Source organism: Pangasianodon hypophthalmus, chromosome 23 (genome assembly GCF_027358585.1).
Source record: "Pangasianodon hypophthalmus isolate fPanHyp1 chromosome 23, fPanHyp1.pri, whole genome shotgun sequence".
NCBI classification, from domain to species: domain Eukaryota; kingdom Metazoa; phylum Chordata; class Actinopteri; order Siluriformes; family Pangasiidae; genus Pangasianodon; species Pangasianodon hypophthalmus.
Window position 1 is genome coordinate 14,440,915 of NC_069732.1, and position 25,415 is coordinate 14,466,329.

Genomic DNA, 25,415 nt, shown 5'->3' on the forward strand with positions numbered 1-25,415 from the left:
AAAGCTGCTTTGTGACAATGTCCATTGTTAAAAGCGCTATACAAATAAAATTGAATTGAAATATCTGATAAGGTAAGTGATAACATGAACTAACTTGTCTTGATGATTTTCCACAACATTAACTACAGACAGTTAAAACGCACAACGTGCTGTTTATTAATAAATGTAATTGTAGGAAAATCGCTGTGTTATAAGAAGAACCAATACTTTTGGCATATGCTGTTATAGGAAAATAATCCATATCACACCACCCCATCATGAAATATTTTCCTATAAAAGCACAAAAAAGTTTTTTCATTCTTACACATTTCTCATTCCAAGGACAAAGTCTGTACTGATAATTAAATAGAAGGACAAAATTGGTTGACAAGGATTAAGATACTGAAATCTTGACGCAGATAAGACAAAAAATGAATGCGGAGAGAATGAAGGCGAGGCTGAGCAAGAAGGAGGGAAGAAATGTCAATAAGAATAGGCTTACTGTTTCTCATCTATAATTGTGTTTCACATCCAAAGAAACCTGTCACCCCTCCATCCCAACCCCTTCTCCCAGCTGCCTACAAGCAGGAAATCTCCCTCTGATGACATACTGATTTCTCTGGAGAATACAGAGAAAAGGAGGGCATTATTCTAATGACTATGAGCTCCTCCTTTATAATGAGAGCAGCTCCATAACTGCTCGGTAATCAGTACCTAATAACAGCCTGTTCTTCACCTCCCTCATTGTACAGGCACACAGAGGTCCCTCAACTCAGAAAGACTCTCTGTGATGCACTTAGAGAACACAAAGCCCTCTTCTTCAAATTGAAATGACAGGTCAAAGTTTTCTTCTGTGCTCCTTTCCCTGTACCCTGCTTTTGTATTTCGTATAACATGATGGAACCAAACCTTATAAACATCCTTGCATTATAAAAGTCTTCACAGCTGAAACACAGGCCAATGTTGCGAGCCTAATTTTAAAGTCATGACAGTATTTATGCAACTTAGTTTGCATATCTTTAGGATAAAATGAACACTAAGGCACATTTGTTTTTATGGAGAATCATTTGTCATAACATAAATGGTCAAATATTGTACAGTAGGATATTAACTGTGAACAAAAAAATAACAGGAATTCAAAAGTTTGCATCTCCATTCCTAAATGTGATATAAATAGCCTCTAATATCTTGTATGCCCCCCTTTGCTGTTATAACTCTCTCCAACCTCTGCATATCCTCCGTACAGCTTCTGGATCCTCGAAGTTGTATTATTCTGCCAAATGTCATAAACTCTCTTCAAAGATGTCCATGGCAACACCTTTTCAAAGTATTCACTGATTTCGCTTTATGCTGGATTGTTGTCGAACACATACACATTTCTTTTTCACCATTTTGGAATTCATTCTTTGCTATGTAAATTGTTAAAGTTTATAGGAGACTTGTGTATACAAAACAATGAGGAATGCAAATTTTGTGTATGCTCAAGACTATGTTAGAGTCCAGAAACCAAACTGTGTTTTTCCTTGTTGTTGGAGTGGTACCATCAAGAGCACATCTTTTGTAACTTTAGCATGTATCCTTTACCTAGGAAGGTGCATGTGGTGTAACTTTAATTGGCTTTTAGAGTAAAGCTTTAAAGGTACAAGGTCCAATTGTGTACCTTAAATTATTTTAAAGGTGGAAGCTACATATTAAAGATACAAAAGATGTACCTTTGATGGTACCACCCTAGCAACAAGGAAGAGTACAGTTTAAGTCCATGTTCCTAAAATGGGCTGATTATAATGCATGAGGTCTAGCAGTTCAACTTGTGACCCAAAACAACAATAACAGCGCTGTGCATGTCACATCATGCACTTATAAGATCACTGCAGTTATATCTAATTTCACCTACCTGAGTCCTAGAAAAACAAACATGCCTCATGCCAGAACACTGCATTTTTCACCTCAGCCCATACAAAATAGCCAACACAAATACAACTGTATATCAAAATACACCAGAGAAGCTCAGAACACATGCTATAAATATGTAAGAATCAATATTACAAATAAAATATTGACAGATTTTTACTGTACAGATTTTACTTTTGGGTGATTTTCTGTTAAATACGTTTTCCCATCATTATTGTTCATTATTGTCCTTGCTCATAAATCACACAAAGGTCTTAAACAGTAGAAACTGTATGAAATCTTTACATATTTTATTTGTAATATTGAACCTTAAACTTGCAGAAATAAGTGCTACACGCTTGTTTGCCTGAAAATGGAATTAATGTACTGTACATTTTCCCGTCATTATGGGAAATCAATTCCAAATATATTGTTATTGTTAATTATTTGGTTGTAAAACCACCAAATAATTAACAATAACAATATATTTGGAATTACATTATAATATAACTAACTATACACACACACACACACACATATGTATGTATATACACACACACACACACACACACAAAGAATTTTGTATAGATGTTCTGGCACAAGTCAATCTGCTGAAGCTCTTTTAATTTCATGACAATTTTTCATCTAGCACATAAAATGCTGTAAAAGAATGCAACTGCTTTTAGAGGATATTCAGATCCAAGCTGTCACTCCAGAATGACAAAGAAATAGGATGACAGTGAAAACAGAGGACTCCTGAACAACCTCATGGGTTCTGAAGAGAGAGAAAGAAGAGGCATCTGATTCTCCTTCATTCTCAAGCCAAGAGCGAGTGTAGAATGACAGCTTGCGAGTGCCTCACTTATGCTGGTCCTTTATAAAACTATCATCAAGGCTCGTAAATAAACCCAGCTTTTAAAACACACCCTCTGTAAAAAATCCCCCCCCCCCCCACTGTTTTTTTGGCAAGGGGAGCGTGAGCCCTCTAGAGCCAAAATGCTCCAGACTCATTTGCTTTCCAGTGAGGACATGAGAGTACAGCCTGTTAACGAGAAGCATCCCAGCTGGTTTCATTTAGCTTGACAGCAGAAGAGCTGGCTGGCTTTCCTGTCTGCCTTCAACTCCCTCCCTTCACTGCTGCAGCCCCCATCCTAAGCAAAATCCACGCATGTGTACATTAAATCTGCAGGGCTTTAATGTAAAAAGTTTGGAGAGCCGGTTCATGACATATGATTACGTTCCAGGTTGTCAAAAAACAGCCCTGAGGCTGATGGGCCCAGCTTGTGCGCAATCTCCAAATTGGATCAACTTCTGCTACAATAACACTAAAATTAAAGTATTAATATAGTTCTTATGGAGGTCTTATTAGTGATGCTATAAACTCACAGGAGCACATAACAGATCGCTTGTAAATGTGTTACGCTACGCTCAGCCGGGGCTCAACCTCAGAGAAGTAAAGCTCTTACGAAGGCTACTAAAGAAATGCAACGATCTTTTTTAACCACTGTTAATGCAGCTAGGCTCTAGTTTTTTCAGTGCTCCCTGCAATTTGTCAAGTTGTGTGGAAAAACACAAATTCCCTGAACAGGAAATGCCTAAACAGAAGCTGTCACGTTGACAACCCAGGATGCATGGGACAGAATCACAGCCAAGAGGATCTAAATCAGTAATTTGAGGTATAAGTTCCATATGACTGATCATAAAAAATTGATTGCTGTAATGGAGCACTCGCTACAGCACCTCCAAACTATGCTAGGCATTCAAAATGTCATAGCAATACCAGTTCAAACTCACCAAGAGTGACTCAAACCTTCTACATGTTCACAAGGGCAGTGACTATAGCCCACGGATAAAAGTAGCTTTGACGTAACGAATTCTTCCTAAAGGCGGTGTTAAGCTACAGCCTGATGGCAGTAACTCTTGAAGCAAGGAATGGACAGACCAAAATGGCACTAGCTTTCATAAAAAAAAGTTTATATACTGTAAATACTGTAAATCACAAAGAATATGACGTACTCCAATAATTTTACATGTCACTTTCACCATGCTGTAAAGTGTACTTTTATTAATCAAATGGATCATGCTAAGATACAAAAAAGTTGAAACAGATTTAACAAAGCTACGATAAAAAAAAGGTCATCATACACTATATGGCCAAATTTTTGTGGACACCTGACCATTACACCCATATATGGTTCTTCTCCAAACAACTGTTGGAAGCAAAGAATTGTATAGAATGTCTTTGTGTGCTGTAGCATTACAATTTCCCTTCACTGGAACTAAGAGGCCCAAACCTGTTCCAGCATGACGATGCCCCTGTGCACAAAGCGAGCTCCATGAAGACATGGTTTGAGAAGGTTGGAGTGGAAGAACTCGAGTGTCCTGCACAGAGCCCTGACCTCAACCCCACTGAACACCTTTGGGATGAACTGGAACACTGACTGCTCCCCAGACCTCCTCACCTGACATCAGTATCTGATCTCACTAATGCTCTTGTGGCTGAATGAACACAAAGCTCCACAGCCACGCTCCAAAATCTAGCGGAAAGCCTTCCCAGAAGAGTAGAGGTTATTATAACAGCAAAGGTGAGCTAAATCTGGAATGGGATGTTCAAAAAGCACATATGGGAGTGATGGTCATGTGTCCACAAACTTTTGGCCATATAGTGTAGATGTGTGACGGTTAAACATTCATTCTCCGCAAGAAAACTGAAGCGGCTGTATTTTCTTAAAAACACCACATTGGGGTCAAAACAGTTTGTCCATCACTGTACCAAGATATTTTTAACAGAGCATTTTATAATAGTGTGGGAGTAGATCCTAAGATCCTTCCTAAAGTCAACAACCATCATTTTGTTTCCATGTAGTGAAAATGTAGATGTTAAAAGGGGCAATTTAAAGCTACAGTAAATTTTTTGTTAAAACCTGAAACTAAAATTATCACTGAGTCAGGAGAGAAAAAATACTGGAAAACATGATGTTCCTAAGCCACTGTAAGACGCCCTGACACTCATGTTACAGTAATTCATACTCAGTGCTGTCGGGTTCAAAACACACAGGTCACATCCTGGCTCCGATCCATTTTACAAAATCAGGGCGGAAATAAGAGTGATTTATGTACAATATTATGCTCATTACTTTCAAGCTGTTTCCAAGAATATAGAGCAGCAGTATTTAAATAAACTTTGGTAAAGCGAAGACACACACATTTTCTTGTTTACAAAGGTCCAGATAAGCAACTAACATGACTGAATGGCAGCCTTTTAATGTTTCATGCATTAGTGATTAGTTTACGCCTGCAATTAAAGCACATCAATTTAAAGTGGTTCTGTTTTGTTTCACGTTGGTGCGTCACATTACCACTTTTAACAAGTGACCCAGACTCACAGTCTGCTTTTAAACTGAAGAGGAGAATAAACACTTACTTCTCTGTCCTATCATCTTTAAACATTCTGTTTGTCATCAACTTTTTTTCTGAATAAACCATGTCAACACTTTATGAATCAGACCAGAGGAGGTAAATGAAATAAGAAAAATCAGTGGAAGTCTGTGAAAACTCTTCCCTTTCTCGATAAGCCGCTTTAACTTTACTTTGATTGGTTCTGCTCTAGTATTTTTTCGACTGCTTGGGTTGGTCCAATTCAGACCAGGCTAGATGCACTAGTTGACAACCCCTGATACAGTGGATTAAAAGTCCATGAATTTATTAATAGGCTAAAGGAGCAAACGCTTGCAGTCTTAAAGGACAAATATAAATCACTGGATGACTAAAATATTTACTGAAATTTTGTTTTACAAGAATATAATGTCATTTTCAAGTACTGCTGCATGGCAGCCCTGAAGAAGCTTGCAGCCAATTTTTCCATTTAGACCTAATTGCAACTCTCTAGTGCTTTTCTGGGCTGTGCTGCTTTAAGCATAATTTGTGTTTTCTGCTGGTAGCAGTAATTTTAAACATACTTTTACAGTATACTGTCTTTTTGACTGAATGCATGAATATCAGATACTTTCATGGTATAAAGTTAAACTTTAGTGCCACATTTGATTGTTGTATTGCTGTAGTTGCTGTAATTAATACAAGCATCACTGCTTACTGGCTTTATGTTGGTTTTACCATGTAAATATAATCCAGGGCTAGGTTTGGGCCTTTAATAATCTGGTTCTGCTCAATGCTGTGGGCTTTATAGTGATAAGTCGTTCGTAAATGAGTCAACTCCCTCAGCCACCTCTCTTAGAGGAACACGGGGTATATGGACAGGAATCATACACAGATTTAATTGAAGTTAAGTGCAGACACAGCACGCACAATACAAAAAAAATGCAAAGAGCCGTTTGAGAGACAAAAGAGTCAGCTCTTATTGGTGAACTGATCCAACTGACTCACTGGAATGAGTCGGAATTCAATGGCAAATCTTACATCTCTATAGACACACCTACATTTATATTTCCGGCTGTGTTATTGGTACACAATAAAGTTTTTATTCTCAAAACACAAGACACTTTATGATGACAGGAGCAGATAATTATAGCCTCTGGTTTTGGCTGTATCACTAACTTTGCGCTGCTAAATTGTATGTCAGTACACAAATGGTGCCAGAAATGATGTCACTGTAGCCTATGTAGTATGTAGAATGCGGTTTGGGATGCAGCCCTGAATTCTCATTGAATCTGAATCACTTGCGTCTCACAGCCTTCAGTTAAAATCTGTGCAGTGGAGAATGGCACAGCATGCTACAAAATGTTCTTCAATCAGTAGCTTGCAATCATTTTTCTACAAGACTTGGTAAATTAACCAAATCTTACATCCATCTGCTTTTAACTAAAATGAACTGCTTGTTGTGAATGTAGTAAAACAGTGCATGTGTCTCTTCACTATATTATTAAAGCATTAACGTGAATGAGTGCCTATTTTCAATGCAGTTTTATAGCTCACCTCCTCCCTCCTGCCTTATAAATGGTTATTGTGCTATTGTTGTACTCTTGTTTTTTTTTTTCTTTTTCAAAAGCCACGGTAGCAGCAACAGAGCAAAAAACCATGCCCTGCTTCAATCAGAACATCAGCACATTAACAGGGAGAGTGCACTTTCTTTACTCCTACGCCATGAGAAATATGTGCTTAACTCATTTACCAAATGACTCGCCTGATCTGTCTTTGTAATTACTGCAGATTAGGGACTAATATCTAATTATGCCTTAATATGTATTAATGTAATTTTAATAACAGTTCAGTGTTGAAATTAAACTCAGGGAGTCTGAAGAGAGAAGAACAGAACCAGTGAGAAACAGAGAGCTGAACGTTTATGTCTGCACTCTGGGAAACAAGTTGCCCGAAAGCAAGCACACTGTATGTCTTCTAAATTGAAATTGTGAGATTTCATTTTGAGTAAATGGGAATCTTCTGAAACAGTGAAGGCTAATTGTATGTACGTGAGGACGTGCTGCGCGAGACGTGACTTGATAGAACCCCGGAAAATGGGCTTACAGTGAGTCGGAAATGAATGTTCATTTTACTATGGCTGTAGCTCATTGATCAAACTGCAGCTGGGACCACCTACTACTAAATAGTGTATAAAAAAAAAAAGCTTAGGATAAAAGAGGAGATGTAAGTTTAGATAAGCAAATATATAAGATAATATATAATATATAATATAAGATAAGATAAGTAAAGATAAACATGTTAATACAAAAAAAAGTTAAGCAACATTCTTAGTTATAAAAAGATTCTAGAGGGACTTCATTTTCATTCATTCATCTTTAGTATGTACTTTCTCATGGTCATGGCTGTAATGGATCCAGAGCCTATCATGTAAACATTGGGTGCGACGCGGGAATGCGACACCCTGGATGGGACACCAGTCCATTGTATGTCCACCAGTCCATGAGTCTCCATGTTAAAAAGTAGAATTTAGGAAACAATAACACAAACTTACATGGGAGCAGAATGAGGCCTAATTAAACCTGAAACCAAGGAGCAAAATACTCAGTACATAAAGCTCAGTATGCTTTAAAATGGACCTATAATTAAAAAGGTGGGGTTTCTACTGATCTTGAAGTTATTATAAGGGAAATAATACTAGGTTAGATTGAGCTTAAAGTGGGGTCCATGAATCACGGCCAGGGATTTTTTTGTATTTTGATAGAACCCCTCATTATCATTATTACTTTTATTTATTACTGACCTCTTATGGTTATTAGTCTGTTTGACTGGTCACTTAAATCGAACGGGTTTAATCCAAACCTTAATAACTCAAAACAATTAGACCTATAAATAATGTCAAATTGGACCTCATGTGTTCTATCGGTGGACAGTTAAGGAATAAAAAACCCTCTGCGCCAATAAATAGCCAGAATATTCTGGGGTTGGTCAAATTTATTGTACAGTTAAAGGAGTCCTCACTTGCAAAAAGTTTGAGAACCTCCGCTTTAAACATGTGAATGTAAGAGAAAGTCAAACAGCAACCCAGATTTGACACCAGTGACTTCCTGAGTGTACCATTTGTATTCGTGCTCTGGATCAAAGCAAGTTTTTCCCACACTGTTATGTACATCTGAGACATAATCTTTTGTTTACTCTAATGAAGTGTGTAGAGTGGCACTTCACATTACAATCACTGGAGAGAGAGATGCAAATTGCATTGTGTCACTAATTGGTAAGGCATGGCGTTTGTTAACGAGATTCAGTTAATTAATGCGGGACAGTGGAACTCAGTTGCTCGCATATTTTCTGCATAAATTACTGTTAATTGGCATGTGCATTGACCAGACCCTTAACACAATGTGTAATCGTGATCCTTTGAGACACATTAGAATGATTTAGGCAAGGATACGCAATCGTTTCAGTAGTGAGTGCTGTTTATATATCATACAAAAAAATATAAAAAGGAAACCCCAAGTTGTCATGGATTTCTTCGACAGTGAAAATGTGGTGTCTGATTATGGGAAAGTGCAAAAGGAATAAAAGTAATACAATGTACTAGGTGCTGTTTTAGTTGTTTTACAAGTCTGGATCACTGTTCAATTAAACGTCAAATTTTATTCAATGTGTCGTCAGGTCTGTAGCTTGCTAAAGTATGCTGTCTTAAACCTGCATAATCAGTTTCCTCATCGCTATCAAATTACTGCAAACACTCACACTGAATAACACTGAATATTAATCAATATAAAACTACATCACATCCTGAAGTACTACAGAGATGATAAATATACTGTGATCACGTCTCAACCAAGAGGTTGTGGCAGATCAGCAGTGGAAATTTGTGTCATTATGCATGAGTTAATTAAAGCAGTGTGTGTTTGTGTGTGTGTGTGTGTGTGTGTGTGTGTGTGTGTGTCCTTGGCTGGGCTCATTATGCGATGACTGACAGGAAGAGCATGTACCTGTAATATCGTGCTGTTTGAAGGCGTCACTGTAGACTTGGTGCTGGTTTGGGCAGTGCTTCTTCAGCCACTTACACACATCCTGCTGAGTCCACAAAGCCACCGGTTTGGACAGTTTCACTGTCCCTGACTGGACAACAGAGAAGACAAAAGTTTGTATTAATTATATGCACCGTCTGTTCACACACAGTACTCTATTTTGGTGATCATATAGCAAAAGCATAAGATTGTGGAGTTGGTGTGTGTGTGGGGTGCAGATGGTAACCTGACTCAGATGGACATAATTGTAAAAAAATGAGGGATTAGAATAAAATCATGGTTGGGTGTGCTGCTGTGATATTTAATACAAAGATTTAATAATATTCTGCATAAAAACTGATTGTGCACAATGCATCACAGTTACATTTTTGTAATATTAAATTACATTTTTGAGATTTCGCACTGATATTGTAGTGTTAGAAATAACCAGCTGGCTGACAACTAAGATATAATAATAGCGCCCACAATATCTCTAATCATTTCAGAGTCTAATGCAGAGGAATGTTACTCTTCTGTGTCTAATGCACGTCTTTTTCTCAAGTCAGAATCACTGAAAGCCAACAGCATCAATAATGATCTGGGCCAGAATGTATCATTCGCATTGAGTCACTCAGAGTAAAATTGTTGTCTTAACGGTCAAAAAATTCTTAGTAACCAGAAAATGTGTTACTCTGTACTGTGGATGCAGAGTGACTAATCTTAAAATCTTAGCAAGTTCAAAAAATTATAGCTTGCATAAATTATTAAAAATTATTAATTTATTAAAACTTTCCCAATATAGTGTGTACTTCAGGGCAGGATGGCAAGTTGTTTGTACTGCCATGCTCTGATAGAGTAGATGACGGACAGTATCAATGCCCACACTGTTCGAAACCTGAAGATCTGCAACAGGCATTATGACATTACGAGCACATATGGCTACAGAACCCACTAGGAAGAATAAGGTAAGCTCCTTTACTGTGTTGCAGCGGCAGGAACAAAGGTACTCAGAAGACTCCACTAAGCAGTCCCTGTCACAGTGAAGGACAGAGCCTGAAGTACCTAGTACCTGAAGAGCCTAGTACAGGGGCCTCATGTACAGGCCCTGATGTTCTATAATTGTCTCATTCTCTTTTGAATTTGATGCTCGTTTCGGCAGGGAGTGTTTGTAGATTGTCAGAGAAGCAGACTGAAGAGCAGAAAGGAAAGCAGGAGCACAGAACAGCAGCAGCACCGAATACACTACAGACTGACGCCCTGAACACATGCCTAACCCATATATAGTACATCCGCCCTTGCATCCGCCTAGGCTATTCCACAATTTACTGATTTCTCCGATGACCGCTAATGCACATTCCAGAAATTGTTAAAGCTGCGACTTGATAAAGAGGCAGGCTTACTGGCTGCACCTACAGATGCAGAAACCCTAGGCATGTGATCGATGCAGAATGCAGATGCATAAAGGCTAAGCATGAGTCTGTTCCTCTCATTAGTGGTACAGGCTGAGGAAGCTTTATATAAGAGCTGACATGCTGATTTATAAACCATTATACACACTGGTGAGTAGAAGCTGGCCCAGTTCCTACTGCCCCTTAAGGAAATAAAAGATGCAATATTCGCAGAGAATATCTTATAGACGGTACAAATTCAAGTGAAGGCAGTCATAGCAACAGGGTGGGGCATATCTGTGGCTGCTAAAGCAGAAGACGAGACAAGATTGGTTGGTACAAATGCTATTTGTTGGAGTCTTGTAAAAATATGCTTCACCAGCTGCCATTGGTGCCTGGACAGGTCTTTGGCACACAGGCCGAGGAGCTATTAAATGATCGCCTCGTTCTATCTGAGACAAGAGCAAAACACACAGAACAACAGATTGCCTTTAGATGCTTGACTGTGCCAGCATATTATTCCTGCAGAGTTGCGTTTCAAAGCCCGTAAATGGGGAAAGAAGGAGCTATGTGAGATGCAGCAGGAAGCACACTGGTGCTAACACAGCTGCCCAGAACACAGGGCTGTTTTGTGCCACAACAGAGTGTGATCAAGCTTCTAAAGCATGAAATACCAAAACTGCCAGAGGATCCCTGCAGTCATTCTGAAATCACGTGGCTGGGTCCTCTGCAACTAAAGCATTGGCGTCTCATGCAAAACAGTGATCCCACAGTAGGATCTGGATTTAATGCTTAAGTAGTTTGTGCAACTTGCCATATAAAATAGTGGAAGATGAAGTGGCAAGCGTTTACTACCAATTTCAAGCTTGAAATAATATAGATATTTTTGCCCAGTTTAAGCATTTATTTAGAAAAAGAAGCAAAATTATCTGCCAATAATATTGAAGCTTGAAATGTCAAAAGTTTAAAATGTCTAAGTTTAATGATCTCATTATGTTTTGTTTATTTTAATCATATAATAGGAAATACTAGATAAATCTGACTATATTCAAGATCATTTCACCTGCTAAGATGTCATTTTTTGCCGTGAAGATGAGCCTTCTTCTATTAAATGAAGTTCATACACACTATGGCTACCTCCTGGGCAGAACTAACAGGCGTATCACTCAGAGCTCATGGTCTATCTTCACCAAAATTTACAGACTGAATGCTGCTTGATCACAACCCATGTGGTCTGGCATGAGTCTGAGTCATCGTCATCCTCAATTGGGAGCAGTAAGAGTACTTGAGTGATTCTCAGACTCTATAAATTATGGTGTTTGTACTATTTATGAGTGCTGTTTGGCAAGGTGTGCCATCTGGACTTGTTCTGACTTTGCTACAACTTGCTTGGCAATGCAGTGGGCGCTGTTAAACAAGCGCAGTATGATCAAGAGAATAAAATATTTAGGTCCCTTGACATATGATACTGCATAGTACTACACTGCAAAAAATTACATATTAGCAAGTGAAAATATCTTGAATATATCATATGTATCTAGTATTTCCTATTATAAGCTTACCATAAACCAAATATAAGATTATGAAAACTATTTCTTTTTTTTTTTGTTAATTTAAGCTTGAAAAAGTCTTGTTCTTTTGGCAAATAATTTGACTCATTTTGAGCATTTATTTCTAGAAAGAAGCAAAATTATCTGCAATATATATTTAAAAAAGTTTAAAGCTTAAAATGAGTAAAAATGCCTCAAAATAGCTTTAATAATCTTATAGTTGGTTTGTTGTACTTTGTCTTATAATAGGAAATACTAGATATGTATGACTATATTCAAGATATTTTCACTTGGTAAGAAAGCAGTTTTTGCTGTGTGTAGAGTACTATGACCAAATTCATAACACATTTACTGGTATGGCTGTTATCTATATTAGACCAACAATCGTCTGATATCTTGGGATATCACACTCTTCTGAGCACGTCGCTAGAGCTCCAGCTTGTTTTCACAGGCGTGCTAATTCAGAACTAACACAGCTGTCAACAGAACACACCTGTGAGCGCATTTTCCTAATGTGTGTTACAGTGTTGTGCTAGGCACTGATTTGGGAAGGAGAAAGAGAGAAATGTGTTTTAAAGAATGGCTGCAGTGTGTACCCATGTAGCTCCAAAAAAGAATCTCACTGTACCAGGATTTCCTTCCTTTTAAAATAATAGCTCGAGAGAGCTGTGGGGAAGGGACAGGACGTGGACACAGAGTGGAAATAGCTCTTGCTCAGACACATACACAAATAAATACACTTAGTCACTCACACATATTAGCCGAGATGGATATGGGGACAATTACCACACACACAAAAACACACACACGCACACACATACACACACTCAGAGTCCTTGGCATAATTGCACGACGCAGGTATTTCCATGTTCCTATAGCAACAAAGCCAAATCAGCTTCAAGTCTTTGAATAAATCAGCACCATCTGTGAGGTTTAGAGAGCACTGTCAATACACCAAGATTTCAGAGATATCAAGAGAACATTAAAAACTACATGCTATCACATTTATTACTAATCTACAATAAGAAAATACTTTTTTCAGAACTAGAACTGGATACCTAATTTTTTTCCTTTCAAAAAAAAAAAAAAAAAAAAAAATCAAGTGAAAAACATTGCAAAAATGGCAAACAGTCTTATGACCTGGCTATTCTTCGATATTCGGGTGAATCCTTTTTCTCTGGTGCAACCACTTGAAATATTGATTCCTTTTTAGCATGTCAGTGGTTTACTTTCAGAAAGCAGAGAGAGGTGCTCATCTGAAGGAGCCCCACACTGGATCACAGCCAAAAACCCATCCCTTAGAATGATGATCATTTAAATGAAAGTAGAGCTCCATCGTGTGGTGTATTCGAGCAGTTCACCTTTAAGCTAGTATCTTTCTCATATCCAACCATCACTGTCTCCATGCACACTTCTTCAGTAATACATTCTAATTATAAAATGAGTAGGTTTATGTATAAAAAGAGCAAAATGACATAACAATAGTAATAAACATACACAGTCTATAATCATAGCAGTCTGTAATTATGACTTGATGGATTAAAGCCTTTTAATGCATTGTAATGCATTGTTATATCCAGAGGTTAATGCATTGTTATATCCAGAGGTTAATGCATTGTTATATCCAGAGGTTAATGCATTGTTATATCCAGAGGTTAATGCATTGATATATAAAGAGGTTTGTATCAGCTTTGATTTGCAATGAGAGCTATGGTATTGCTAGATGCTTCTTTTTTTTTTTTAAATGTTCATGTGCATATTGCTCGTTCTTAGACATCGGGATCTCTGAAGGTGATATACATATACAGTTAGGTTCACCAGGGTAAATTTCAACTTGAAGTATATGAATAAAAGTATCAAATGTGCTGTTGTATGTTTTACTTACTTACAGGATGATCATATGTGTTTTACTTAGATACAGGGTGGCAATACAGAATGTCTATTCCCAGTAACATGTTCAAATGGTTGGAGGTTAATATTTCTATCCTTCATTAAATTTAAATGAAAATAAAAAAGTAAAACGAATACAAAATGAAAGAAGATTAAATTTATTGTTACTGTATCACTGAAAGCTTTGCATTTGGTATTGTCCAGGTTTGACTGTTTTGTATGTTAATATCTTCTCCTACAGTGGACATACTAAAATAATAATAATAAAAAAATCTAAATTATGAAATGGTTTTTTAATTCTAAATAAAAGAAAATAAAAATACAACAAAAAAAACTAAACTGAAAGACACTTTTTTTTCCCCTTGTTTCTCAGGAGGTAATGACGGGTGGCAAATTAAAGTAGCCAACAAAATAAAGCGTCTTGGTAAGGTTTGCCACTACGAGCCACCAGAACAGCTAGATTCTACAAGTCTCTGGAACTGTACTGGAGGGCTGAATAAAAGCTGCGTTAAAAGCTGCGTTAAAAGGCTGTTCTTCCTAAAGATATTCTCTCAGTTGGTGCTTCGTTGGTCTAAAATCTCCCACAGGAAAGCAATCATTGGGTTGAGATCTGGTGACTGTGAAGGCCATACCATATGAGTTACATCATGTCTATTCTTATCAAACCATTCACTTAAGCCCTCATACTCTGTGGGTGGGGGCGGAGTCATCCTGGAGGAGACCACTCCCATCAGGATAGAAATGTTTCATCATAGTATAAAGGTGATCAGTCAGAAGAAGTTTGTATTGATTTGCAGTGAACATTCACTCTAAGAGGAAAAATGGACCCAGACCATGCCAGCACAATACCTCTCACAGCAAAGTACCAAAGTGGTACTGCTTTTTTTCCTTTAATTTGTCACCCGTCTGTACATTTAGTACATGTAGGGGTGGATGGAGATGTTGTGTGCTCTTGAGGTATACTGTGGGGGTGGGGGCACAAAATGCGCTGTGCAAAATATGAACCACATTGAACAACCACTGCAAATCCTAGTAATAACAGGGTTAAAAAGTCAGAGTTTGCTATCTGGACTATTTGTGGAAAATCTAATTTACAGTTGTTATAGCTCTCAAACAAGATTAGTCATCAACTAATTTACCCTGAGCACAGAAACTGAACTGCCTTCTACCTGCTCACTCAGCCTCTTTGTGCCTGAGAGACTGTGAGTAAAACGGCATCTAATATTTTAGATACACTGTTTTAAGTGCAGTAGTTTATATCTTTCAACAGCGAGTAGTTCTACATCATGTTTTTTTTTATACCGTGAAAGGAATGAGAATTAGCAGAGTGGCTGCTCTACGATTCATCTATGATTAGCACTGGTAGGCAAGCTGCATTTTTATCTAGTTAACCTCAATATTTACACACAGACACATTGGAGAACCAAGACTACATTTTCTCATTTTTCTGCGTTTGTCGCAATGTTATAAAGGAAAATATGACAAAGTTTTATAATCTGATCTTGCCAAGCTTGAGCAGCAATACTCACAGCCACCAAGTGTTAATAATCCACTAGAAGGACAGTAAACCATTTTATTAAACCAGATACAACCGCAACCAGATGCTTTAACAGACAACAGGTAAAGGGATAGTTCCCGGAAGCGCTGCACTGCTTACAGCAGAGGAAGTTTCTCAAGGTTCTGGCATCCAGGAAATGCATACTTTAGCACCATTTTGAAAAATAAACCAAGACCTAATGCAAAATCAACTTAGAATGTAACGAACAAAGCTTAAGTACAGCGTCCCTCTTCCTCTGCTGTAAACAGTGCAGCGCTTCCGGGTCCGGTTGTATCGTGAGAACGTCTGCACTCATGTCAATACAACACGCATGCATCGTGGTTCTCTGATGAACGCACGTTGGAGATCTATGTGGAAGTGATGATATTTTGTGAATAAAGACTTAATTTTTGTTTTTTTGTGCACACAAAGCATTTGTATTATTTCAGAAAATTGGGATTAAACAACTGGAGTCACACGGATTACTTTTACGATGCCTTTATGAACTTTTCAGAGTTTGAAAGGTTTGGTTACATAGACTGTCAATGGAGGGACAGAAATCTCCCAGGTTTTAAAAATATCTTCATTTGTGTTCCAAAGATGAACGAAAGTCTTATGGGTTTGGAACGACATGAGGGTGAATAATTGATTACAGAATTTTCATTTTTGGGTGAACTATCCCTTTAACAATCTGTTAGGAGCATAAAAGTGTTATACTTTTAATTAAAAAAAGAAGCAAATGGTGCCTAAAGAGGATATCCAGATAGATTTCATTATCCACCTACATCAAACTAAAACACAAAATGTTGATTTGTCAGTTTTATATAATTTATTTCTGAATAATATGTATCTAACTAGCAAACATCTGTCAGGAAATCACTCCTGAACAGCAGGATTTTTTTATATGTCATATATGCACACTACAGCAGAGTGAAATTCTTTTCATTGCAGCTGGTTAGGAAACATGATATAGCACTCCAGGATGCCCAACAGTGGTAGCTTGGCAGTGCTAGGGCTTGAACCCTCAACCTTCTGATCAGTAACCCAGAGTCTTAACTGTTGAGCCACCACCAGGAAGCTTGGAATTTAAATTCAAAATCCTGTACAGAGCTGGAATGCTGCAGGTATTACTACCTTGTCATAATGCGGGACGGCCCATAATGCTCCTGTGCATGTGTGCTGCTCAGGCCCTGTCTCTCACTATAGTTTGCAAAAATATAGACTCTATTTCCTGTACAGAAATACACACGGGCAGCAAAGATGTTCAAGCACTATTTTTGTCTTTTTCCTAAAAAACACAAAGGCTTATAAGTAGATGATTTATCATAGTGTCAGATCATCACTGTATATGGCCATGGGTAATTTATTTTAAAGCATACCTAAGAGACTTCTAAGTCCAAGAAAAGCTCCATCAGCATTAGATGGGGAGGAGGAAGTGATAGTATCCATTAGTTCTCAACACCAAAATAAAGAACTGCTGCACAGAAGTAAAGCTCAGCAATGCATCACTAATGATTATTCTGCACTGTGCTGCAATATTTTATGCTTTTGCTGCAGTGATATGGATATAATATGATTTCTATATGATTTTTATATGATACTGACCTAAAACCTTTAGAATAAGGTCAGTTTTAGATTAAACTTTAACAAAATTAAGGACTAAAATTGTCCACCATTTATGGTTTGGGGATATATTTTCCAGTTTGGAGAAAGCACTAGTAGAGGATCGTGGATGCTTGTGGGTTTTCTGTCTCTGTTGTTTACCTTGGAGAGCTCAGATTCAGAGACGGAGCGTTGTGGTGGAGTACAGCGCTGGAAATCAGGACTGTCCTGCTGAAAGCCCGAGCTGTCATCATTCAGTCCTGGGCCCTGATCTATAGACTCCTCTTCCACGTGTGAGCTCGCATCCGCCATACACAACTGGTGATCGATCCCATTCTGACTCAGGTTGCAGTGGACAGCTGGAGAGACCAGGACAACATTAGCGACTATTCATTTTAAAAACCATTTCATCATAAACATTTGGTATCAGTGCATAAGGTGGCACTCTGATGTCTGTCCTGCATGAGTCTTACTATCAAAACTGTGGACAGGGTTAGATTCTACTTCTTCTTCAGTTTAGTACATGAACCAATTAATATTAAATTTAGTTTCTCAAAATCATTGTGGAAAGCTCTAAAGAATTCATCTCCATGGAGGGTTTTTTTTTTGTTGTCGCAAATCTGTGTCATTGAAAATTAAAACATTTAGGTCAGTAATGTTATCTATAGAAAAGCTCAATATCACCTTGCTGCTGTTTTACTATTCACAAGCACTAGGTGGCACCACAGCACACTTCTACACACTACATTCCAGCCCAAGTGAATGTCAAGGTTATCAATATCAACTGCACATGAAAAAAGAAAAAAAAAAAAGAAATCAAACTCAGATTTAAAAAAAAAACTCATGTTCATCAGCAGAATTTATGCATCAGCTATCCTGCACACTTATGTTCCTGGCTGCCTTTGCTCTCTTACTGCTTTTCCATGATTTGGATGCAACCATTTCCTTTTTTCCCGTTTTCCTGTCCCTTTTTTCCTTTTCAACTCCTCAAAAGTCTTATTTTTTAGTATCAATACATTTAAATTTATTAACAAGGCAATAAGGCATGTGAATGTCCTAATATTTTTTAGCCTCATAGCCTCTCATCAAAATAACAATCATTGAACCAATGAAATATAACATTAATAGATCAGTCTATTACTGGTAAATGTCAAATAAGCACAATAACATTTCCTTAATCCTTTACATTAGATTCATCAGACAGCAATATTACAGTCTCTACATTATACAGTCAGCTCTTGAAATATTGGTGTCATTCCTTAAGATGAGTCAAAAAAATGACAAGCATAATCTTACACTAAAAATATTTGAGACATTAAAGAATAAATTTCTTCTATGACATAAAAGACATTAAAAAAATATTTTTAAAAACAAAACCACACATTACAACTGATGGTAGCCTGAGAAATTCTTACGAACAAAATGTGATTGAAGTTCCCAGATTGTGTATTGACTCTTAATCAATTATCCATGACTTCCTGTTTTACTACGATATAAATATGAGGTGACACATAGGCCATATTCCCTTAGCTATTCATTAACATGTGGAAGACTAGAGAATACACAAATGAAGTAAGACAAAAGAGTGTTGATCTTCATAAATCAGGCAATCGCTATAAAAATAGCTACACGTTTGAAATACCATAACATGTTAGGGCAATAATTAAGAGATTTAACACAACCAGAGCTGCAATGAACCTGGCTGGAAAGTGAGGAGGATGGTTAGAGAGGCAAAAATATCTCCCGGAATCATGGTTCGAGGTTTGCAGCATTTTGGGGACTGGAAATGTACAATTAGACACCAGCTCTATTTCATAAACTACAGTATGTGGAAGGCAAGCAAGAAGAAAATCCTTGTCTTTCACCTAAGCAGAATCACAAGCACCTAGAGTTCACTGGATGCTTCTGGCAGGGCCGTATCCAGAATAAAAAGTTTAGTGAGGTAGACACTGCAGAAATGTGACCAATGTGTATTACACCAATTGCTAATTTCTCATTTTTGCTATGTTACACTTCCTTAAACTGCTCTGATTCAAGACCGGTTAAAGTTAATGAGTTAAATATTTGGGCTTACTCTCTCTCTCTCTCTCTCTTTCTCTCTCTCATCCTTCCTTTCTCCCTTGCTTCTGCAACAGGGTTAAAAATTACCTTTTCTGAATTCCCCCAAAAGTATTGCTTGTTGTTTTATTTATGTATCATATTTAGATGCTATTAACGTTAGATAATTATTACAATTATCACACTAATAATTACTGTTTACACTGTAAAATATGACTAATACTGTACACTGTGTTACTGTATGTTACTAATACACTGTGCCGTTTAGTTATTTTTAACTGTTTTAAATCGTGCCCTTCTTTGTTCTCCATGCGCCCTTTTTTCACCTCACACTTTCTGTACATCAAGTTCTGTCTGCTTTACTGGAGAATGTGTGCGCAGTTGTCAAGCTCATCTCTCAAACAGAAAAAGATGTTTTGAGTGTATGTGCAGAATAAAAGCAGAGCAGGTGAGAGAAGAAAACCTCCCACTGTTCGACTTGTATCACAGACACATTGTTAGCCCTGCTGCAGAGATACAATTCATCTCAAACACTCACATTTGTATCATGTGCTCTCTCGTAAATACAAACATTTATATCATAGCTATGTCGGATATGCATATCTTTCAACAAGAAGTTAAAGTCTGAAAGAACTGTCTTGTGAGCACTAAAGAAAATAGATGATTGAGTCTATGGGCAAACCTAAAGTGTCCTCTTCAGCTGCTCTGAGGTCAGTAGAGAAACAATCATCACTGTCTTGGAATGTGAGTTTTCTACACAGTAAACTACATTCTGCCATTTTCTCAAGACGTTGCAAAGTTTCCACATTGAATTTTACAACTAAACGCTATGAAAAACCCCAAAACCTTCCGAAACTACAGATGTCCAGACCTCAGTGTCCTAATAGCTAGTTACAGCCACGGCTGCTGAAACTCTGACTGGTCAGATGAGACAAAAATATAGCTTTCGGAGCAACAAACACTCAAGGTGGGTTTGCAGTAAAAAGAAGGACGGTTACACAGAAAAGAATCCAAGTATGGTTGAGGATCTGTGATGTTGTGCAGCTGTTTTTCCTTCAAAAATACTGGAAAACTACTGGTTAGGATACAAGTCATCATGGACTCCATGAATCTGGCTGCCTCTGCTACTACAACTAGGTCATGCTTGGATCTTCCAGCAGGACAATGATCTAAATTACAGTATAGTACGTCCAAATCCAGACAGAACGTCTCAATAATCACAGTTCTGCTCTGAAAAACATTAGGGTGAACTATAGAGGAGAATCCACAAGAAAGGACCCTAGAGGTTTTCAGATTCCTTTCTCTGTATTCTCATACTCTCAACATTATAGCACAAGTCTCAATGTAGTAAATGCAGCCGTGCCAATAATAACAATGTATGGGACTTTGTTAAAAAAAATTATGAGTATTTTTTTATTTTCTTAGATAAAATTACTTCAATTAGATGTCAGATTTCTCTTATATTTTCAATTAATTAACCAATTAATTAATTAACCACCAAGGATTTTGGAGCCTAACATTTTGGTTCTGGAGATGAGTGTATATACATTTATACATCCTAATAGGATTCACTGTAGTACTTCAACTACCAAGAATCAGAGCAACCACTACGAACAAATACAGCTTCAATTATTTTTTAAGCTCCAGCATGTAAGCGGATTAATTAAACGGTGTGAGCATTAATCTCATGTCTGCAAGTGCCAAGTAATACACAGTCAGAACTTCAGGCTGTGTCCTAAACCACATCACGCCCATTAAAGTCTGTTTTACACCGTGCGTTTCAGCCAAATTCTGTAACAGATTGTGCACTAACATATTCTCCATGTCAGATTGTAAGAAGAAGATCCACTAACAACAGAAAGAAAATGAATATGGACTGTTTACATCATCTGGGCACGTGCAGAAAACAAGGTCGCATAAACAGAAACAAGCCCTTGGTATAATAGCAGCATGTTATCTGTGGAGAAAATAGATAACTTTAAAACTGGAAGACTCTGGAGCCATTAGTGACGGAGGCTTGAGATACTTAGGATATTTTTTCTGTCCATTAACATATGTGTTAGCTTTGCAACAAACTGCACGAGGGACCGGGCATGCAGGTTGGTAAAGCTATATTAATTTATCTGATTAATTTGTATTTCTATTTGTTTGTAGCTGTTTCATGACTTTCTCGTTATTCTGTGCTGTCCTCCTATTGGTGACTTTTAGCATCGTGGTGTTTTAATTAAAAAAAATTCTGACACTGCCTTTGTCATCGAATGTCTTTGGTCACAATGGCACTAAATTGGCCTTCAGTGAGCATGTCATATTATGTGCTCTAAGACGCCGATCTCAACTCATGAACAAAGAATTCTTGTGCGTAGGGTGATTTTCGTATACAACAACATAATCGAGCTGAAAATCTTACAATCTTACAACTGTATCATTAATTGTTATGATCATGTACAAATACAAACGTTATATCCTGTTTAGCCTTGCACCAGTGTGAGTAATTTTGTTCCTTGGAAATGGGCTTCACTGAGTTTGTTTTTTTCTAAGATTTTTTAAAAACTGGGCTTTTTCTGAGTTTTTTTCTCATCTCATCCTCTGCCATCACTATCCATGGTATGTTCTTTATGGTACACAAAAAGAGTACAGGAATCTGTGTATCATTTCCACATTCTACGGTCTGGAAGCACTTTAATGAATTGCAATTGAGAAAAGTTATAAGACCTTTATTTCCATAGAACTGTCATAGACGTCGAGGATTAAGGGGGAAAAAACCCTCATGACTGAAACTTTAATTGCAAGCCCCATTTGTGGGGTCTGGTATAATGTACTCTAGTAATATAAAATACAGTTTTTATTGTATTATTCTTCTTTTCAGGCAGACTTCTAAAAAATCATTTGCTTTCAAATGTTTTTTTTTTTTTTTTTTGCCAAATTCCAAAGTCTAGAAGATAAGAAAACATGTGAGGATCTAAAAATTGATTTGATTTAATACGAAATATGAAAATCAGATTAGGAAGCAGATTTGAAGCAGCAAGATAGATATGTTTTCTGTTCTCTCTAAAAATGTACTTAAAGAGCATCAAGCAAAAGTTGGAACATTTGAACATTAGATGAGCCTGCGTGTACATCTCTTCTTGTTTTGCCACTCCCTTTGTAGAGCATCAGTGAATCTTCCGCTATGAATAATGAATCAATAAAGACTTTCAGTTGAAATCATTTTTGTTTAGACTTACGATGTCCACAACGCCCCTTAATAAATATTTAGAGTTACATTTAGCTATCTGGCAGACACTTATTCTCCATCCTGTAAATGTGCGAACAGCTGAAAGTGCAGAAATTCAGACGTATTTGAGGAAGCTGTAAGGATTTATAACCTGAAATGACTTGAGAATAATGCTGGTTTGTACAAGTAATAGAGTGTTCTAGTTGGTAACATAGGGACAATTTTAAAGCAATAGTGAAACTTTAAGTAAGTGCACTGTAAACCCTAATGCTGTCTTCACTTAAACAACCAAGTAATCAGGACTAAATATTACTTAAAATGTTGCATTTTGTACCCATGAATCACAATCTAAGTTCATTTAATTTTTTATTTACCTACAAAATACATCAACTTAAGATTTCATTGCTGTGTTATGAACTCGAAATCATGATTCATTAAAAGAGCTCACTATGGTTTTTCTTTGATGTTATTGAACATGCAAGAAGTTCTGCCTGGTCCAGTACCAGTGTAGTCAATTTCAAGAGTTCATGTTGCTAAAAAGTGTTCATTTCCCCAATCTATGGAGACTTCTGGGACACGTCGTATTTACATACAATTGAAATAAACACCAAGTTAATTGAACTTAATTATGTCAATACACTAATACCCTTGTGGACTAGTGGCTAGTATTCGGCACACATACTGCCACGGCCCGAGTTCGATTCATGATCAGTAAGCTATACGGTACACTATATGAACACCAAGTGAACTTAATTATTTAACTACATTATATGAACATCAATTAAGTGAGCTTAACAATTGAAGTACAGTTTACATGAGCTCCAAGTTAAGTGAACTTACACAATATACAAGTTTTGGGAGACCACATTAGTCAGTTAAACTGAGGGAACGAGCTTACTCAATCAGTTGAGTACAGCCAACTTGTTAGGGTTTTCGGTGTGTAAGCATTTCAGAAAACTACAAAGTAATACAAAGAACAATTAATATAAATTAAGTGCAGAGAAAATCCATAAAGTGCTACCCTCCATGTTATCTGAAGATGTTGGTCTTTTGGACTTTGTAGAAATTGAGACCCATACCAAAAGCTCTCTCAGCAACCAGAACACTGAAGCCCTGAGATCTTGCCTAATAAGCCTGTTTAGACCTCAGAGAAGGACCATGACATTCAACCTGAAGTTAATGACCTAAGCTGGCATGCATGTGCGTAGTTCTGAACCAAGGTACAGAGATAATGTGGTGCAGAGCCATTTGAGGCCTGGAATATAGGAGGATAGGAGTTCTGAATTTGATTCTTGCTGCCACAGGAAGCCAGCAGACTGCCTTCAGTAAGGAAGTCTCATGAGAGGAGGTTATAAATCAGGCAAGCATCAGAATTCTGAATGATCTGTAGAGGAGACACAGTATATCTACGAAGACCAGAAATGGCCACGTCCGGGAAATTTTTTACAAATATACTTCTATTTCAAAAATACCCTCTATAAAATCAATAAGATTCAAATCCCTTTAGTAACAGAAAACTTTAATCTGTCGGAGGTGTAAGATAAAACCCCTGGCTTTAAATATTACTTTGCAAACTGAGTACAAATATTGCAGACTTATAAATTCCAAGGCTAAGAAATAAAAAGCACTCGTAAGTAACACTGTGGTATTTGTTTTAGTCTCTCTTCACGTGCTTATGTGCTTCTGCCATGTTACAGTGCATTGCAAATATAAACGTGTTAAACAAACAGCCTTTTGATATTTCAGTGTATACTAGAAAAAACTTCTATCAAATATGCATGTCAATTATTTTAGCCGGTAGCATCTAACATTTAGGTTCACAGCTCTATAGACAAGTACTAGAGAGATGAACACCAATTATCGTAAGATATTTCATCAGTTGGAGTTTTGACGATGGTGGAGACTCTCTCATAGGTGTTCAATTTGACAAATCTGGTGACTGAATGTCAAAGCATATGATTTATGGGGACGGGGTCATCCTCAAAGAGACCACTCCCATCAGGATAGAAATGTTTCATCATAGTATGAAGGTGATCAGTCAGAATAACTTTATTTTGATTTGGAGTAATGCTTGCCATTAAGGAGACAAATAGACTCAAACCATGCCAGCAAAACGCCCACTGCGAAACAGCCATTGTTTTTCCCCTTTAATTTATCACCTGTCTGTGTGTGTTGTCAGCCAAGCAGAACACATCAGCTAACACAGGATACTTCTCCTTCCCGTTATGGCTGTTGATATAAAACAATAGCTTAAACAACAGAAAAGATAATTACACTGTTAATGGCAATTCCTTGACAATTAATCATCAGCCAAAATGTTATAAGCCTACTTTTATCTTTCAAGATTCCCCCCTTTGAGTCACCATTCCTATGGTGCTGAACATGATCTGCTCATGCTTTAGTCTCTGTTCAAGTCCTGTCTCCACCCCTGTCCTGTCATTGGTTTGTTACCTTACTGTGTTCACCTTTTTCTTGATTAGATCATACATTATTGTCATTAAGCCCAAGTGTTTATTGCCGTATATCAAAGTGTTTCCTATTTCAGAGATTTCCTGGTTTTGACCCTAGTTCCCGTACCATATTTCTGGATTATCTTTATTTAACTTTGCCTGCCTGTGTTTTGATCCCGGTTATGATTTGTGTGATTTCCGTAATAACGGTCAAATTATGTTTAGACCTGCGTCCTGTCTCTCACCATGTTACACTAATGTACTACTGCACAGATGTAGCTTCTACCTCCATTCAAATTAAGCAAGTATGGCAGCAAGGTGGCTTAATGGCTTAGTGGTTAGCACATTTGCCTCGCACCTCCAGGGTGGGGGACTCGATTCCTGCCTCCAGTCTGTGTGCGCAGAGTTTGCATGTTCTCCCTGTGCTTCGGGGGGTTTCCTCCCCCAGTCCAAAGACAGGCAT

General features: G+C 37.5%; 1 protein-coding gene across 4 annotated transcripts in view; it reads right to left on the bottom strand.

Annotated features, from left to right (window-relative positions):
• samd12 (sterile alpha motif domain containing 12) overlaps nucleotides 1–25,415 on the bottom strand; it is a 98,387-nt gene that overhangs the window by 57,496 nt on the left and 15,476 nt on the right. For all 4 annotated transcript variants that reach the window (XR_008300788.1, XR_008300787.1, XM_053228387.1 and 1 more), the window contains exons 2-3: nucleotides 17,393–17,589; nucleotides 9,246–9,375 (exon numbers count right to left, since the gene is read on the bottom strand). Coding sequence is in view for 2 of the 4 variants with exons in the window: in XM_053228387.1 (XP_053084362.1) it covers nucleotides 9,246–9,375; nucleotides 17,393–17,589 (327 nt within the window). In the remaining 2 variants the exon portion in view is untranslated. The remainder of the gene's footprint in view (nucleotides 1–9,245; nucleotides 9,376–17,392; nucleotides 17,590–25,415) is intronic.